Genomic DNA, 18,062 nt, shown 5'->3' with positions numbered 1-18,062 from the left:
TTAGTTATGCTGCTGATTTCAACATGTGTTCTTCCTGTGATAGTTCACTTCAATCAATAAACACCCAATTCATATAATAAGATGTTGACCTCCGGTATATAGTTTAAAAGAAGTGTTTATCCGTCTAAATGAAAGTTTAATGAATGTGAGTCCTTTTCCTTTGTTTGTGCACCAGCACCACTGATTTTTCCTCTCCGCTCATTACAAAGCAGCGCAATGGTCCGCATCAACACAGAGTTCTGGTTGATCATGTCAAACATTGACCAAGCTAGGGCTACATCAGACGAGAAGACCGTGACTCACTTTTGTCGGTTTTCACTCACTTTCTTTTTTCAAATCTGCGTCATTGTATCCAGAGCAGAGCTGGAGCAACGGTGAGGCTGGCTGTGAACTTTAGTCTCAAAATGACCTCACCACAAAACTAACTGTGATGGAGGGAGAGGAGGGTGATGGAAACGGAGCAGCGTGATGCACGGCAGTACGACAGTCGGCGAAGTTGGCCAAACTACTTCTGAACCAGACGCTGGCGCAAGCTCCTCTTCTGTCGTCCAGTGTGACGGATTCTTTGACGGGCAGCCTGAAGACGTGCTGCATGGTACGATTTTACAACTGAACTATGACCAAGGAGGCACACTTGTACTTCATCTGATAGGAAAACCTTTAATGTGCAGGTGTGCTGAACTGACACAGGGAGTTACTGAGACATGCGGCCAGGACACAGGACTTGAATATCCTAAACAGAGCTTGTTTGCCAGTGGAAATGAAATACGATTCTGTTTATTTGTGTGTTCTCTCAGGCAACAGTCTAAATGTGATTTTTAATTAAACTAATCTAGTGTTATTTGCATATCTTATAAACTAGATGAATAAACATTCATTCTGTGCTCTGTTATAAAGCATTTAATTTGCCCTTGACAGTCAAACAAAGTATGACATCAATACTTTGTGTATTTTCCAATGTTTTTTTTACACAAAAGTCTGTTAAAGATAACCCACCATAAACTCTAAGTCCCTTTTGTTCCTCCCTCAATGATTTCATCCTCTGCTTGGACGTGACTGGTTGTTGTCAACTGCACATCAATGAGAGGAACAACTGTGAAGAACATTTACGTGTCCCCGGTCTCTCATTATGTATCACTCTGAGGAATTATTGGACGCACCCACCTCTTTGGAAAAGTACAGCCATTTGGCTAATTGAATTTTAACCTCTGACAGTGAAAATGCATGAGCGCATGGAATTGTGTTCGTCCCAGAGAGGTTGGGAAAACGATCCACCTCATTGACCTTTAGTAACGTCTTTTTGGATAAAACGCGGATCCTGTCAAACGAGGCCTGACTGTGGTTTCACATATTTTCATAGTAACACTGAACCGCTGAGGCACAATGCATCCAGCAGCATGTCACCGTGCGTGCCACTTCGCTCCGTCGAGAGGAGAGAGTGAAATGGAGTCACGGACAATGAACAGCGGTCTCCCTGAAAGGACATGTGATCAAAGCGCTCTAGAGCCTTTTTCCGTTTATGTTGTTACTCTGTGAAGATGCCCACAAGCCAAACATCAGGTGCGATAATGTGCGAAAACATCAAACCTAAAGACGTTGGCTGAGGATATGCAGACACCGGATCCTTATTAACTGACACGATGTTGTGAGAACGGTGACGGTATACACTATCAGTGTCTGCAGTGGCGATAGGAAGTGTCATTGGATCCCTCCTCGCACAGGGTCCTGGCGACTTGTCATCCGCTGAAAAGGGTGTTGTCACGGTGATATATGGGTGTTGTAATCCCTGCAGTGAGAGCCCTGATGTTTACCCAACCCCATATTTCCTCCTCCTCAAAGAGCCCGGACCGGGAATCCTAAACCTGAGAAGAGATTAGCTGGCCGGGAAGAAAAGAGACGGAGAGAAAGGAGAGGAGGGGAGGGGATGGAGGAAGAAAAGGAGAGGACTCTATAGGTCTATTCTCCTCTACCTGTTCAGATCTTGGTCTGAAAGGCAGACGGGTGAAACCAAACCCGACCCAGTGAAGCTCTTGCTGTGACACTTGTGGAGTTTTGTCCTTGCCGGGGTCAAGGGAGATCAGGCAAGTCTGTCGTCTCTGTGGTTTCAGCACACTCCCGACTTTTCTCAGGCTAAATCCAACAGTTTACTCCTGAATAAACAAGTGATCTTAATACGGAGACACACCATTGCATAAAAGAAATCAGAGGGAGGAAGGTTGTGCAAAAACATTAAGTGTATGCCATTTATCTGACACTGATTCATTTTAAGGTGTCACAAGGCAAAATATATTATTGTCAGACTGAGAGTCTAGAGCTCTGTGAGGCTGTACTTGAGCTAAACGCTAACACCAGGAAGCTCACAATGACAATGTCAATATGCTGCTGTTTAGCAGGAGATGATGGTCACCAAAGTTATAGTCTCGCATTGCCAGGCCGCAGAAATGAAACCAGTCAAAATCATGTTGGGCGCTAAGCCTCAGATCCACTGACTGTGCTGTTAATAGAAAGCTAAATAATATCTCATGTGCTGGATGTAAGGCTTAATCTCAGCACTGTACATGTGGTAAGTCAGACTAGCAAAGTTTTAACAATTCATCCTGAGGGGGACATGCATATTGTACCAAATGTCATGCAAATCTATACAGTAGTTTTCAAGACATTCTAATGAAAATCACAGAAGTCAACCTCGTGTTTTTTCTATGGAAAAACTCAGCGAATCATCAGTTATTAACCATAAACGTGCTAAACACTGTAGTAGATTTGGAGATATTTCACTGTTAAAGCTAAACTTTGACCTGCTGATGGCACTAAATGGATTCAAGGTCAGGGCCTCAAGGTCAGTGGGAGTCATTCTTTGGAGACCGTGAATGCATTACAACATTTCACAGCAATTCATGGAATAGTTTGAGATGTTTCACTTTGAACCAAACTGGTGTTGGACCGACCGACATTTCCATCCCCAGAGCTAAAGAGAGTGAGCTCAAGTTTATGAAGTCATAAACAAATCAAGTTTCACTGCAAAGTTCCATAACTGAGATCTGGTTCTTCAGTTATTCCCCTTAAAATGAATCACACACTCCTGGAGAATTTTCTAAATGAAGCGCCATGGGAAAATGATTTCTCCAGAGGTCTTTGCCCACACTTTCTCTCACACTACATCTGTCAGTCGACTGTATGTGGCTTATCCTGTTCAAGTCCAACAGTGGAGACAGGTGAAACCCTACACAACCAGTTGAGGCGCTTGCTGTGACACCTACTGTATGTATTCTCACCCTGACGGGGTCACGGGAGATCAGGGATGGTTGCCGTCTCTGCTGTCTGAGCACACTCCCAACCTTTCTCCGCGCAAATCCAACAATTGTCCTCGGATGAATAAGTGACTGGTGTTATATATTCTGTGGTGAAAGAGCCTTGGAACCTGTAATGTGCTCCGAGATCCTGTCGTCATTTTGGTCTAAAAATGAGGAGTTATTTCTATTATGAGACAGGTGTTATTACTTAAATGGCATGCATTAGTCTCTTTGACTAATCCAGGTCATTTAATGTAAGGAGGAAAGAACACTTAACAAAACGAATGTTAGATAAGTTAATCAAAACATTTGCAGGAAGCAGCACATATAAGACATTACGTGGCATTCTGTGAAGCTGTTTTCAGTTTCACCAACAACGCCTCGGGGACGGCTGACAGATTTGGCGAGTCTTCTTGTTGCTCCGCTGCACTTAGCGTCCAACGTGCATCCCGCCCCTTCACACAGTTTTCCCCTGCTGTTTTGCCTAAGTGCTCGTCTTTGTTCTGACAATTATGTCTTTAAACTTTATCTAATATCCCCCTGGAAATGTGGATGAGAGCACTTGGCTCCCTCTGATGACATCTCCATACAGACAGAAGCCCGGGGATCGCTCTCCTCCTTAGTGATGTATTTGTAGAGTGTTAGGGTCAGAGCCTTGGGAGAGCCTCGCACTGCCGCAACATGTGCAGGATATCAAGCTTGATCTCCTACGCTGAGAGCGCTCCAGATGTGTGTCGGTATGTGTGAAACTTGACCGCTGGAGTTTGGCTCAAGGAATTAGACATACCAAAGCGGTGTTTACTCAGCTTTGATTTCTTAGATTAAAAAGACCAGTGAGCGCGCTGTTGGGGCTGATATGACTTGACTCCGGCTCTTACAGACAATTTGGAAATTACATTCCAAGAGAGAATTAGCGGTACAAACAGACGCTATGTTTTTATGGAGGATTAATGCAAGCCAGCTCTTCCCAATTAGTTTGTAAACATACAATCACTCAGAGTTAGGGCAAAGCATGTGTATGTTCGTTTTGCCACTTGGTTTTGAGCTGTTTCTGACCACCCACAGTAGTCCTGGTTTGAGTTTTCCTGCAGCTCTTTATGTTGTGGGTGAGCACGGCTCTGCGGGGATTATGCTTTCATTTAGCAGGCCTCATCAAAGATTGTTTTCTCGACACTCACCTTCCTGCTCTGCTTGTGCTTTTATTTGCAGGGACCTCTCGGTACACATGCTTGTCTGCTTGGGTGTGGTGGAAAATAGCTGTGGAACAGCACAAAGTGTATTCAGACCAGGGAAAGCACCACCAGATGCCCCAGAATGCTGATAAAACTGTGGTTAGCATTGTCACCAGCAATGTTCTCCTAGTGTTTGCGTGGGTTTCCTCTCAGTGCATCGGTTTCCTTCCACCAACACCCCAGGTGCTGTGCAGGGCTGCCCACCAATCATAAATATAGGTTGGGTTCAAATGCAAGGATGGATTCTCACATGTTGGCAACAATAAATTCACTTAAAATTGATCTGCTCCTTCAGTCACTCCCATTTAATAATGCAAACATTTAACATCTGCAGTATCTGCAGATTGCTGATGTATTTTGGCTATGTATTTTGGAGACTACCTAAATCTTTCCCAGGAATATTAGGGCTTTATGACGTGTACAGGATTTCACATGATTCAGAGCCGTGATCAGATATATGGCCAATCGAATTGGTCACCAGCATTTTGCAAAATAGCTTGATATGTGCATGTGCCCTCAAACTTAAATATGACCAAGCCGCTGCAACAAGCATTTTGTAACTCACCAAAAATACATATTATGGTTATCTACCAAATGCGATTGGATGAAATATGCATGGTTCAAAAGTTACAAACCAAAACATCAAGTTGCCACATGATGGAGGTATTTGATCTAAATCCTCACCAAACTTTAATCATTTAACTAGATTTTATGCTTGTTGCAAGTGGTGAGACCGCTGTAGATACCTGTGGCGCAGGTTTTTATTTATAGTCTTGGTCTATAGTTTATAGTGTTCGATTTCTACCATTGACACAACACCGTGTCCTGCTTCAGTTGAATTCCCCACAGTCTGTTTCGCATGACTTTGAGATACAGTATAGAGTGACATGAACATCAACTTTGTAGCTAACAATATTGCCTCAGAGCCTAGCGTGTATCTACGCTAAAGCCCCTTAACACACAACCAAAAATCAAGCCTTTCTTTATTGGCTCATGGCTCAAGCATAACTTTAGTGGAGGTCATGGCACACCAAGTTGTCTGGCGGTCAGTCAGTTGGTTAAAAAAGAGAAAACGGCAGGTAGGTTCGGGGATTTGGGCCCCACTGCTAAAATCAAATTTCCTGCACTTATGGAAACCCACACTGAAAGTTTATAAAGTTATAAACAACCGAATTTCAAGGTGTGATTCAAGAAAAAAATCTGGTGTTGTATTTAATGTCCTCAAATGAATCGCGCAGTCATGAAGTGTCATGTGAAAAAGATTTTCCTTCAGTTTCTGGTAGTGGTCCTTTCTTGTTCTCACACTACATCTGTCAAGCCACACGGCCGGCTTTATCCCCCTGATGTTTAGTCTGCGGTACACCGATATTTTGACAGCGGTACAAAAATACAGTGTTGCACCTATGTTTGTATGTTTGGCTCACAGCCTACTACGATTACAATCTCATGCTTGTCTTAAGGATGGAAGTGAGGGCACTAAGCCCTGGCCAGAATGTGCGCTGCTGAAAACTCGGCGTGTAATAAATGTCTTGTTTTGTGAAATACTCCTGCACCTGCGCCTGACCTCAGATGGCCTGGGATATCAACTGTATTTGGCTTCCCTTGGTTGGGTGTAAGTGATACGGTGTGATAAGTAAATGAGGCATCCTTAGAGGTTGTGTGTGTGTGTATGCTTCTGGGGCTCTCTCTCACCGCATGTGGGATTCGGTATGTCCCAGTTCATAAATCCCACCCATACCTTCATGCTTTCATACCTCCTCAACTAAAGAGCCATTGTTCTGCTTACTGTTTTGAGGTATGTCTTTCGGTGAGTTGAATCCAAACAAAGTCGTCTCTCACTAGAGCTTGTTTGAAAAAGTTCTCAGTGACGGGATGCAGTGGAAATACAGACCCCCTCAGTGTCCCATTCTTAGCAGGGTTTGCTTTCTCTGAAGAGCAGAAAGAAAAGTCGTACATTAGACGTGACTAACAAACTATGCTATGTTTGCCCAATGGACGCCCCTAGACAGGATATTTTGGAAACCTGTGTTGAAAGAGCTTTACCAGTGTACCATGAAAGGGTTGTGTGGCAGCAATTGTTCTCTCAATGGGGTCTGAAAAGCAGTTATCAATACAAAAGTTTGCCTTTTCTATGGCTGGAAAGTCTGAAGGAACTCACAAAAGTAGGGTGGGATGCAGACTTATTCATTTCCCCATTTTATGAGCCCTTTCAGATGAAGTGAGGCAGAGTGGGAACGACACGGGTATCTAAAGTACAGCCGTTCAGGCAATGACACTAAATACCTTGCAGAAATTCAATAAAACACATTCCCAGAAGTAGGGAATAATGCTCAGGTCGCTGTCATCTCTGTCAGTTTCAGTCTTTCAGCTCGGATCCAAACTCATTTTACAGTAATGGCTGAACTTTTCCGCTTAAGCAATCCCTGAAGGTTGTTTGGATCTCAAATCTAAGATTAGAAATAAAGGTTTTCAGTGAGCAGCAAAACAAAGCTTTATTATAATTACAATGATGATGTAGTAATGGATACTAAGAAAGCAACTGAACTTACTTTTGAGGTACTCTGTTCTCCCCTTTCTCTTTTCTCCATCCCATGTTCTGTCTGTATTTCATTTATTCTTGCCTCTGTTGTTTCTTGAACTCATCAGAAAGCATGAAAACACCCAAAAAAATGGGAACACTGAAGCTAAACTAACCAAACAATTTTGAAAAGATACCAAATATGTCATGCTAAACTGAGAAACGTGCAAGAGAATTAAAATATTCTTTTACTCTTCGTAGTTTTTTGCCATGTTTTTGCTACTTTTACCAACTGACTGGAGTACTACACCATTCTTTGTTGTATCTGATGAGTCTTAGTCTCCAAACTAAGTGCAATTTGAGGTATTCCTTTTTTGTTTCAGCTTTCTGTTTGCTCTTGCTTTAATCCTTCTTTCTTGATTTGATCTTAACCAATGTTTTCACTTGATAGGAAAGCTGCAATGCAGGTAGTATGTGATTAGTACTTTTATGTGTGATATTCGAGGATATTTTTCTGCTACTCCTTGTTTACTCCTCTTTTTTATCATATTGACCTACTTATGCCCCAGTCATGATAAAGTCATGCTGTGCAGCCAAATATTATTCAAACCCACAGAGCTTTCTTTTCACTTTTACTGGGGAACCTCTCCAACGTTTCCAAAGATACCAAACATGTCAGACTGAACTTTGGGGAAAATGTGTATAAAATGATGCACAAGACATTGGGAATATTTCCAGCCATAAAAACATGGAGTCTTGGGTTTGAATGTTTTCCTTGTATGCCTTTAATGAAAAGCTAGAACAAGTGGACTGACCAATCCTGAACCTTTGAACTGCTAAAGATGAAACAAAAGGGAGACATTAGATGTTAAAGAGTTAAAGATTAAATGCAGGACATTGACTTGTAATGGCGTAGCTTTTCTCCGTGGAATTGCTACATTTCCTAAAGTCATTCTTCATTATATTTAATGAGTCTCTGCAGCACCTTAGCAGTGTTAAAATTGGGGCTGTAATCAGATTTTTGGACTGGACAGTAATTGGACCTGTTACTCTCTTGGCAGTTTAGCCCCAAGCTGATGCCTGTCTTCAGTGATACCGTGAGGGGACTGAGGGCAGTAGGACCACAATACCCACTCAGGGACGAGCTGTCAGAAGCCCTGAAACACTATCCTCTGTCAGACCAAAGCTCTGGGTGTTTTTAGCTGTATTGTATCACCGGGATTCAACACACAGGTCATTTAGGGAGACTTTTTCCAAGCAATTACTTCATCTATTAAGAGGGTAGAAGTCAGAGTAATGCTCAGTGAGGTTCATGTTAGGTGGTTTAAGCTTTTAAGACTCCCAGAGTGGAGAATGCTGCCTGGCCTTATTGCTAGTAATGATACTGCCCTCAAGTGGATGCGGCAACTATTAGGACTGCAGCGCCTGCATGTCACTATCAGAAATACAGTGACAGTAAAAGAGGTCATAAATATATTTCTAAATGTTCTTGGCCACCTTGGTTATGGTAGCTGGTGTGACTCTAACAACTCTTTCCAGTTCTCTTGGCTCGGGCTCTGCGCCAAGCTTTTCCATAAGCTGTTTTTCAATTAGGACCCGGCACTCTTGGCATTTCATGAAGGGAACAGAAGTGGAAGCCCTCAGCAGCACCAGTCCTCAGGGCTGGGGTTCTCAGGAGAATGACAGAGGCATACAAATTGTCACCGTTAAAGGTCCTAATTGCCTGAAACCTTTAAGCTTCAAAGCAGACTCTTCTTGTGTGGCAGAAATGCCGCTGCAAGCTCCTCTCAGATGGAAAGGTTGATTGCATCCGTGGCATTTAAGAGTAGGGAGAGTTTGAGGATCGCTTATTGTGTGGTCCTCTGATGCTTTCCTGCCCGTTCTTCCCTGTTCCCCATTTGCTCTGCGTTTCAAAGACCTGTCGCCTCACGGCTTGTCAGAGTCCTCCCTTTAAACAGTAAGCAAAAATAGAAGCTAATGATTCAAGTTCCATTCCATAAACTTGTGGTCGCAGTTTGGAATAACAAGGCTGTTGCATGTGTTTGTGCATTCATACACATGGGAGTGATTGAGAGCATTTTCTTTTAGTTAGTGCCCAGTCAAATGATTATATACTGCATTGTCCATGTATTAAAACAATGCTGTCACTTAGTTTCATAATATGACTTGTCTCTTGGACCATCATCTGGGTGCTCGGGGCACAGAGTAAAACTAACAAACTGAACACAACTAAAGTCCCCCTCTCGCTCTCTCCAACTATGACTCGTATCCAGTGGTATTTTCCCCTTGATACCAGTTCCTATATTGTTTGCTAGCAGGCTCTATTTTTAAATGTGAAATCTGTCAAGAGAAACTATATAAATGTCATTTAGGCCACCAAGGGATTGGACACGTCAGTAATCGATGTAGCAGTCTTCTGCCGTCAGTGGAAAAAAAGTGTTGCGTTTCAAAATGTAAATGTGTTGCCCTCCCATTTAACATGGCATACATTAGCGTGATAGACCTTCCACTGATGTGAATAAGTGATGACACTTTTGGCTGGAAGTTAATCATTATGAAGTGGAAAGTGAGGTTCTGTTATATCTAATAACAGTAAAGTGAATCTCATAAAAACAGGTACTTTTAGAGTAGAATCACATAAAATACCCTCCTGCGACTGCACTCAGACTTTGGCACATGAAGACGTTTCTGTCTTTGGAACATATGAAGTTTAATTCCACACTGTAAACAGGTGAGGAGTGCCTATTAGCTCAAATAGCTCAATCAATCAGACTAATCTGCCTGTGGTTTTCATCTCATGGGCTCAGTTACGCCTTATTTCAGGTTTTATCTCATCTCTGTCCAAATACCTAACTCCAGCACTGTTTGTCTCAGTGCTGCTACAGTGAGATATATTCAGCCTCGAGCGCTAGCTAACTGGTTTCTCCATCTCCATATTCTGCTGGAAGAGACAGTGGGACAGAGACAGTGGAAACGCTGGAGGACACAGGCTGTGATGATGATGATCCTCCAGGATCACATTCCAGCGTGCAAATGTACGAGTATGAACGCCCGATGAAGTGTCTACCCAGTCTGCCTTTCGTCTGGTATGTCCCAACAAACGTATTCCCTCTCGTGGATGTTTGCGTGCCCACAACAATGAGCCAGCGGTCTGCTCATTAGCAAGCTGCTTTATTCCTCCTGGATGGTCCTCAGTGGAAAAAGGAGACACGAGCTGAACGGAGCGCCGCCGCCGCCAACGGCAGCAAAGCCTGGGTCAGGAGAGGTACCATCTCTCGTCTGACAAGTCTCACTGGAGTGAACTCTTTCCCGAGCGCTGATCAATCAGTTCACATGCTCCTCACGCTAAAGTCATATAGATTTCAGCCTGAAACCAGTTAGATATGCAAATGTCTCTCTGAAGCCTCTGAGTTTGTTGCCGTTGAGTAATTCTACCCTTTTGTCGTGCTTTTTTTTCTCGACCACATTTGAAGCCTGAGTGGCAGTTGTGACTACTTAAAGCTGTGCCACGAGTCAATGAAGAGCTCAAGTCATATTTGTGTTCCACTGTGCAAGCAACTACTTGATTTAATAATGCTGTTTTACGAAGCATGATTCATATTTCAAAGGCCCCATATCTGGAGTGGAAATAATTCAGCGCTCGGGCTTAGACAGGCTTAAATCTTTGATCCTCCTTGGTGATCTCAGCTTGCTTTTTGCATTGTCTTATTTTCTTGTGTGCAAAGTTAAGTGTTTTTTGCTCTGCCTTTAAGAAAACAGACCTCTATAATAGAGTCATTAGCTGCGGTTTAATGGCTGTAGCTGCCTGAGACACCCGGAGTTCTCGTGACTTTCCCATCATCCTCGTCAATGCACTTGGGTGGTTATCGACCGACGATCGTGCTCATCACATTTATCACCCCCGTGGCATTTTAGCTCCTCCAAACACATGTAACATTTCAAATACTTTCCGTGTGAAGACGTAATTGCTTTTAGATAACAATCAGAGGAATGCTTTAATCTGATTGCTTGTGATGTAAACAGGGAAAATATGCAATTAAATTTTACTAGAACACTTTGATTTCTCGCTATTGACTGATCACTGATGAACTTATGTATATTCCTGAAGATATGCGGACAATGTTGTGCTCTCAGCTGGATTCTGTTGACTGCTTACAGATGTACTGGCCGATCTCATCGCCTCGTGCCAGTGATTAAGCCTCAGAACAATGATTTGGGTACATCATAAAGAAAAACAGGAACAGTTTTTCCTTTGATTCTTCAAAGATTTAGTCAATTGTGGATCTCAAAGCCTATTAAGAAAAGATTGTAGTAGTGAACACTGAATGCCTCTGGAGCTCATACAAAGCTATCATATTTTGATTCCATCCTTTTTTTTTGTTCGTGCCTCCGTGTTGCTTTAATCAATGAGGAGGCTGGAGTCGTTGATCTGTACTCCAGTGCTTCAGTTCCCCCTTCAGTCGGATTTGTGTGGAAAATCCATGTCATCTGACTCCCCCTCCGCTGGTTCTGATTAGGGAGGAGTGCTCCGGGAGTTCTGGATCCCGGGTGTCTCGCTCCCATTAACCACGGTCAGGCCCGATTCCACGCTCATCGCTCTCACACCTCGTCACATTCTCGTCCAGTTCCTGTACAAACTGTGCTGTTGGGAGCTGGCCGGTGAAGTTAGGCTATAAGATGGAGAAAGGACAGATTGAGAGAGGATATTTTTTTCTCCTGCTGATCATATACTCAGCTCCCAATGTGTTAAACTGCTGACACATAGTTGTTATGCAAAATGCATTTGGAAGCCAGATCTGAAGATATGTTGAATGCGATGTTCCAGGTCACAAATCATCCCCATTTTGTCATTTCAGTGGGATATATTTTCAATATATATTTTATGTTCCTCTATGTGGATGCAATGACATTAAATGCTTTGTGTAAAGCCTTCTTAAGCCCTCTTAAATTACTTTGTTTCACTCGACGCAAGCCTGCCTTTTGAGAGCTGGCTGACGAAATCACTTATAGACCCAGAAGAGAAAGTGACAGATTGCTTGGTGAAATAATACAAGTCAGATCCAATCCTGTTTAAAGGATAATTACCATTTATTATAACTTGGATGCAGTTTTTGTAGGTTTTGGCATTGTTTTTGTCTGTTTTGATAACTCTGTACTCGCCAAAGTAAAAGACATTTTTCACAGCAGACATTTTGACATGTCATAGCAGGAAAGGCACAATTTATGAAGGCTTCATTCCAATTTGGTGGTGCAGTTCCAGTACCCTGGTGTTGCCCACCCTGGCTCCCCGTCATGGCTAACTGGAACACCCAAATGGAACAGAGCCATCTTTAATTTGATTAGTTACACCTGTGCCTTTTCTGCTATGACATGTCAAAGTGACCGCTGGGAAAACGGTCTGTTTCTGAGTTCTGAGAGCACGGCAGCATCACTAAAAGGAAGTCGGACACACAAGTTTGGTTTTCAAACAGAGAAAAGAGTGGGATAGTAAAATTATTACCCAAACTGTCCTTTGAAAACATCCGTCACAGTTCAGTCTTTGACCTTCTGAAGTCAACTTAGTAGAGTTTCGCTGTGAAATATCCTGGATGCTGTGGAACTTTACACTTCAGGGAATGTTATAAAAGATAGCATTACATTTAACGCCTCAGTTTGTCCTCAATCATCTACGTTAAATGTGAAAACATACTCTTTGAAAATAAGAAACTAGAAACCATCTTGTGATGTGATCACACCAGCCCCCTACTTTCAGGGCCCTTGCTCGTATCACACCCATTTTCGGACTCAGCCCTCGCTTTGATCTCAACTATACATCTGTAACGTTTTCTGACTGTATCTCGTACGGTTGCGATGCTCTTGCGGTGACAAAATCTGTCCACAGACACATAACACCTGGCGAAATACTCAAAACAGCCTCTGTGTTAGTTCCTGCTACAGTAGGTGTCCCAGGTCCACATGTTGCCATGATGACACACGCACACACACCCACACACGTGCGCACACACACACACACACACAGACATACAAACTGAAAACAATACCAGTGTCGCTGTCGCAGCTGGTAATCAAAATATGTAACCATTTATAGTAACCAGCCAAATAAGGTCGCGTTAGAATTAAAATAATGGTCCGATCTTACATTTCTGTCTGGAACATGTGGCTTTAACTTTAGTTTTTCAGCATGACATCATGTATGAAGCCATCCAGCGCTTATTTAAGACTCTTTTATCGTTGTATGTTTTTAAAGCAAGTCAGCTGGAAACATTAAAAAGCAAACTAATGGAGCTAACATAGCTTGAAACAGTCAAAATAAGGACCAATTGTTACAATAATGGCTATGAATTTGGATAGTAAATCTGCCACAGTTATAACTGTAAACTGCTATGTGCTGTACAAGAACGTAAAGCTTGACAAGCATAGCAACAGTAATAAGGGGGGTTCAGGCTTTGCAAAAAGATTTGGGAAATAAAAAGAACACAACATGAAAGTGTAATTTTAAGGTATTTGAATGCAGAACTAATGTATGAGAAACTGTTTGTTTGTTGCAGAAACCTGTAGAATCAGAACGGGGCTTTCTGGCACGACGTCACCTACTGTTAAGGTGCAGAGAGAGGGGAAATACTGTAGGTCTAAAGAGGTCGAAACTGTAGCAACACATGTAGTATATAGAACAACTTTATGTCAAACCGACGCAGTTCGTCTTGTGGCCTTCGGCAGGGTCGTGTTGCAGAAACCAAAATCTATCCCAGGCCTTTCGTTTTTCTCTTCTCTGTGGTTATCCGTCCTTTCTTCATGTTCTCAGCGGTATAAACTATATGTGTGAGTTTCAAGAAACAAAAATCTTTTTTATATTTTCTCCCTCATGCATGCTGCTACATCAAAAGTGTTGTCAAGAGCCTTATTAAAGTCCATTTATGAAAAAGTCCAGGTAGAGCATGAAGCATAAATCTATGCGAGGAACAAGTTTAAAGAAAGCTCCTCGAGCTGCAGCGCCTTTGAAAGACGTAAAACAGGTCATTCTTAGGCCTCGTCAAGAAACTAAATCAAAGTAGGGAGTCGCTGTAGCCCGAGGAACGGAGTCAGGGGAGTGAAAACCATTAAAAGTGCATTGTGTAAGCGGTTTGCAGAGAAGGGGGGGAAAAAAAGAAGAAAGAGATAGAGAAGATAGGACTCACGACGGCAAAACAACCACAACAGTGGAGTTCAAATTCAAAAGAAACAGTGTGAGCGAATCAGAGAATGCTTGGTCCCCTTTTGTCTTCCGTGTGGTTTAGCGTAGATCTGTCCAATATCATGCACCATAAATCTTAACGCAGGCCTTATTGGTTCACAAGCGTCTGAGGACTTGACATTAACGCAAATTTGTGAAAAAGGACAGGCGTTTTTTTCTTCCCCTCTCCTTTTGAAAATTGCTTCCGTCTGTGGATCCAAACATAAAATAACATGGTAGTCACGAAAAATCCTCCACCAGATTTTCTGATTCTCACAATAAAATGTAATGTGGTGAATTCAGTGTGCGCTGCGTTTGTTCCTCTCACGAGGAGCATCCTTGTGGGAAGAATCCAGGAACTTTTTATTTTTTAAATAAAATGGCAACTGATGCTAAATCTGGAACGTTGCCGTGTTTGTCAGAAATGTACATGCAACTCAGAGTGAAGCCAAAGTGCTGTGTAGTTAAGTTCACTTGTACTTATATATATATATATATATATATATATATATATATATATACACTTCTACTCCACTACAGTTCACTACAGTTCACAGGCAAATATTGTACTTTTTACTACATTTATTTGATAACTCTGGATACTAGTTACTCAGATTGTTGATACAAAAATCTAAATTAACTGCACCAGCTGTTACGTTAAAGTGATGACCCAGACTGTATAAAATATATATGTTGCCCACATAATTTCACCGCGGGTACAAGCGGCCGAAATGGGTTTCCTCAGGAGGGTGGCTGGAGTCTCCCCTAGAGATAGGGTGAGAAGTTGCCTGCTAAAGCTGCTGCCCCCGCGACCCGGCCCCGGATAAGCAGTTGAAAAATGAGATGAGATAATTTCACCAATATGTTTCCGAGGAGCCGTTGTGAAGCTCAATGTGGGCGGTAACTGCCGTCGCCATCTTGGCAGTGTCTGACGCCACCTTACTCCCAACTAATACAAACATCGGCTGTGGATGGTGCTGAGGCAGGCTGAATGTAGCCTATGTTTACATTGTACCAGCCAATAGTTGCTGGCATTGTGGGTTGCCAGGGTTGTCTGTTGTTGGGTGCAGCTACTGTAGTCTGGCACTGGGTGAAATGGAGTTTGCCAATCCTGCAGCTGCTTATTTGTCCCAGCAGTGACCGGAGACGGGCAAAAAACAGTCAATATAGGCCAAGCATTCACTCCATGGACTGAGATAAAGGAGTTAAACAGCATTTAATCGCACGCCAAAATGGCTACATTTCTCCTTGATCGGTAAGCTAAATTTCATGTTTATTTAGCTGTAACCGTAACTGTCAGTGAAACTTCTCTGCATTACTGTTTTTAATAGTGTGATTTGCCGGAGGGGATGGGTTGACACACTCTGCAACTAACCTGGCAACCCGACTGCTGGATTTTTTTGTTATTGATGCAAATACAATCTTGAGACACTAGATGGCGGTGTTCTGCTCATTCTCCATATTCAACCTTTAAGTACGAGATCTGAATACTTCTTCCATCACTGCAAACCATGGATGTTGTAACTTCTTCCTACAGGTCTGTTCCTTAAGTGGAACAACATGGTTTAACATACCCAGTGCTGTACCACTTGTTTGAACTGGCTGCTAACGCTGGTACACACTGGAGTACAAACATTTGGATGACTCAGACCGAGTCGTGACTCGCGGGAGAAAAGATAAACATAAACAAATGTGAAGCTGCGTGGGGATGTCTCAGTTGGTCTTTGCAGGGTCTTCTACTACTGAGCTCACGTAATGAGCGTCTGCCTGTAATTTTATGCTGTTTAACAAATGACCTCGCTGTCTCTCCTCCTCCTCCTCCTCCTCCTCTTCTTCCTCATTCTACTCCCTCTCTCAGGACACCGAGCGTTGGGAGAGGTCAGTGTTGAGGGTTGCTGAGATCACATCAGCCCTGATCCGGGAGAGGAGCCCCGCCCTGGTGGGCCAGCTTCTGCAGGCATGAAGGGGAAGCAGCACCCACAGAAATCCCCTCAGCGTGACTCACGAACACTGCAGGCAAGAGACGGTTGAGTTTTTCTGCTCTGATTCCATCTGTTTTATCAACAACAACGATGTTAAAGGGATCTTCTCACGATTAACTACCACTCGTCTAAATTAAGTGCGGGGACTTTCATGAGACCAAAAAAAAAAAAAAAGGATCATCGAAATTGAAGCAGAGGAGTCCCAAGTGTGGGTCAGGCTCAAGAAACCCAGAATCATACACTTCCCATCATGCAACTCAGTAACGCAAGCACAACTCAATGGCCCGTTGTTACACCATTATAAAGCAGACTCCAGGGGAAAAATTGGAAATGTCAGTGAAAGATGAAGCTTCCCTTCACTATAAACAATCAACCTGTTCACTTTGGAGTGTAAAAGAGGAAGTTGCATCTTCTGTAGGGTCCGACCGACATGGGTTTGATGAGCGATTTTTAGAGAGAGAGTGAATTTTTGAGCTGGAATAAAAAAAAATATTTCTTCTGTGTGGATTTTTCACTGAAATGACTGCATAGCTACTCAGAAGGCTGCTTTCTTAAACAAATAACACATACTATTTATTATTGTACTACATTGTCAACCTATTTCAGGAATGAACAGTAAGAAAATTAATAATAAATGCTAAATAAAATAAATAGCCGTATAAACATCCTGTTCAGTATCAGACAACTGCTGATCATTTAAATAAAGAATGACACCATTTCTAGATCACCATAAGCACCGTTTTCTGCTTTATATGTTCTATACAAAAAGTCTTCTTATCAGCACATATCGGAAAATATCTACACGATACATACGTATGTCTATGATAGGCCAATATTAGTCGATAATATCGGCGATCGAGCTCTAATGTCCTGTCCACATTAACTGCAAGAACGTCCCCATATCTCTAATCGTGTCACTGATGAAGAGTTGTATGAGGTATAAAAAATTCAAAAATATTTATTTCTTTAAAATGTATTTTTTCATCAAGTTAGTACGCTGACATTTTTCAGGAAAATCCCTGTGCATCTGTTTTCAAACTGTCTTGCTTTGGAGAACGGCAATGCACACCGCAGCGCACATACCTGTATCATGTACAAATTTAACACATAAGAGGAGCTTTAAAGTGGCTTTAAACACTGGAGACCATCGTTTTAAGAAAGGGGACAAATCAGTTGTGTATACAGCATGACCTGCGACCTGTTTAAGTGTAAAAGTGCCTGCTTGAGGAGCGTTTACGGTGCTTTTGAACTACTGTATTGTGTCATAACCACTGCTTTTACCGCTGGACAAAGCTGCTCATGAAACAAATACTAAGACGGTTCTTTTTTGTACTCCATGAAAACTGCTTATTTAAAATAATGCATATGGTATAATAAAGATAAAGATGTTTTTTGTCATATTGTACTGTAGAAGTGCTTATTTCAGACAATGTTCTTTTGCATTTTTGTGCAGAAATCAAAATCACAAAATATTCAGTTCTACCATGAACTCTAATGATTAGACCCCGACAGCAGCACCGTGTGCAGCATCCTGCTCACGGGCACTTCAGCTGCCTCCTGACGCTGCGAACACGCCGCACATTTGAGAGTGTTGGAAGAAACCATTCCTGTCGGCGGCGTCTTTTTATGTTTGTGCTTCCTTTCTACCTCCCAGGCCTTTCTCTCCTCTGGACTTGTTAACTGAGCCCTCGTGGACTTCAGTCGTACATACTGTGACGTGTTCACTGTCCTCATGTCAAGTCTGCGAGGGTGAGAGACTGCAAAGACGCTGATAAACAGGCTTCACGCCTGTTTCACTTGTTGCTGTGGAAACATATAAGCAACAACTAC

At 42.5% G+C, this 18,062-nt stretch overlaps 1 protein-coding gene across 2 annotated transcripts in view; it reads left to right on the top strand.

Moving 5' to 3' along the window:
- crppa (CDP-L-ribitol pyrophosphorylase A) overlaps positions 1-17,573 on the top strand; it is a 53,797-nt gene extending 36,224 nt beyond the window's left edge. For both annotated transcript variants that reach the window (XM_083918506.1, XM_083918505.1), the window contains one exon: positions 16,109-17,573. In XM_083918506.1, coding sequence (XP_083774632.1) covers positions 16,109-16,213 — 105 coding nt within the window. In that variant the 3' untranslated portion in view covers positions 16,214-17,573. The remainder of the gene's footprint in view (positions 1-16,108) is intronic.
- Positions 17,574-18,062: the final 489 nt, after the last annotated feature.

The sequence above is a fragment of the Echiichthys vipera genome (assembly GCF_963691815.1).
Source record: "Echiichthys vipera genome assembly, chromosome: 8".
Lineage (NCBI taxonomy): Eukaryota > Metazoa > Chordata > Actinopteri > Perciformes > Trachinidae > Echiichthys > Echiichthys vipera.
The sequence above is the reverse complement of the archived record's forward strand: the minus strand, read 5'-3'. Positions and strand labels throughout refer to the sequence as shown.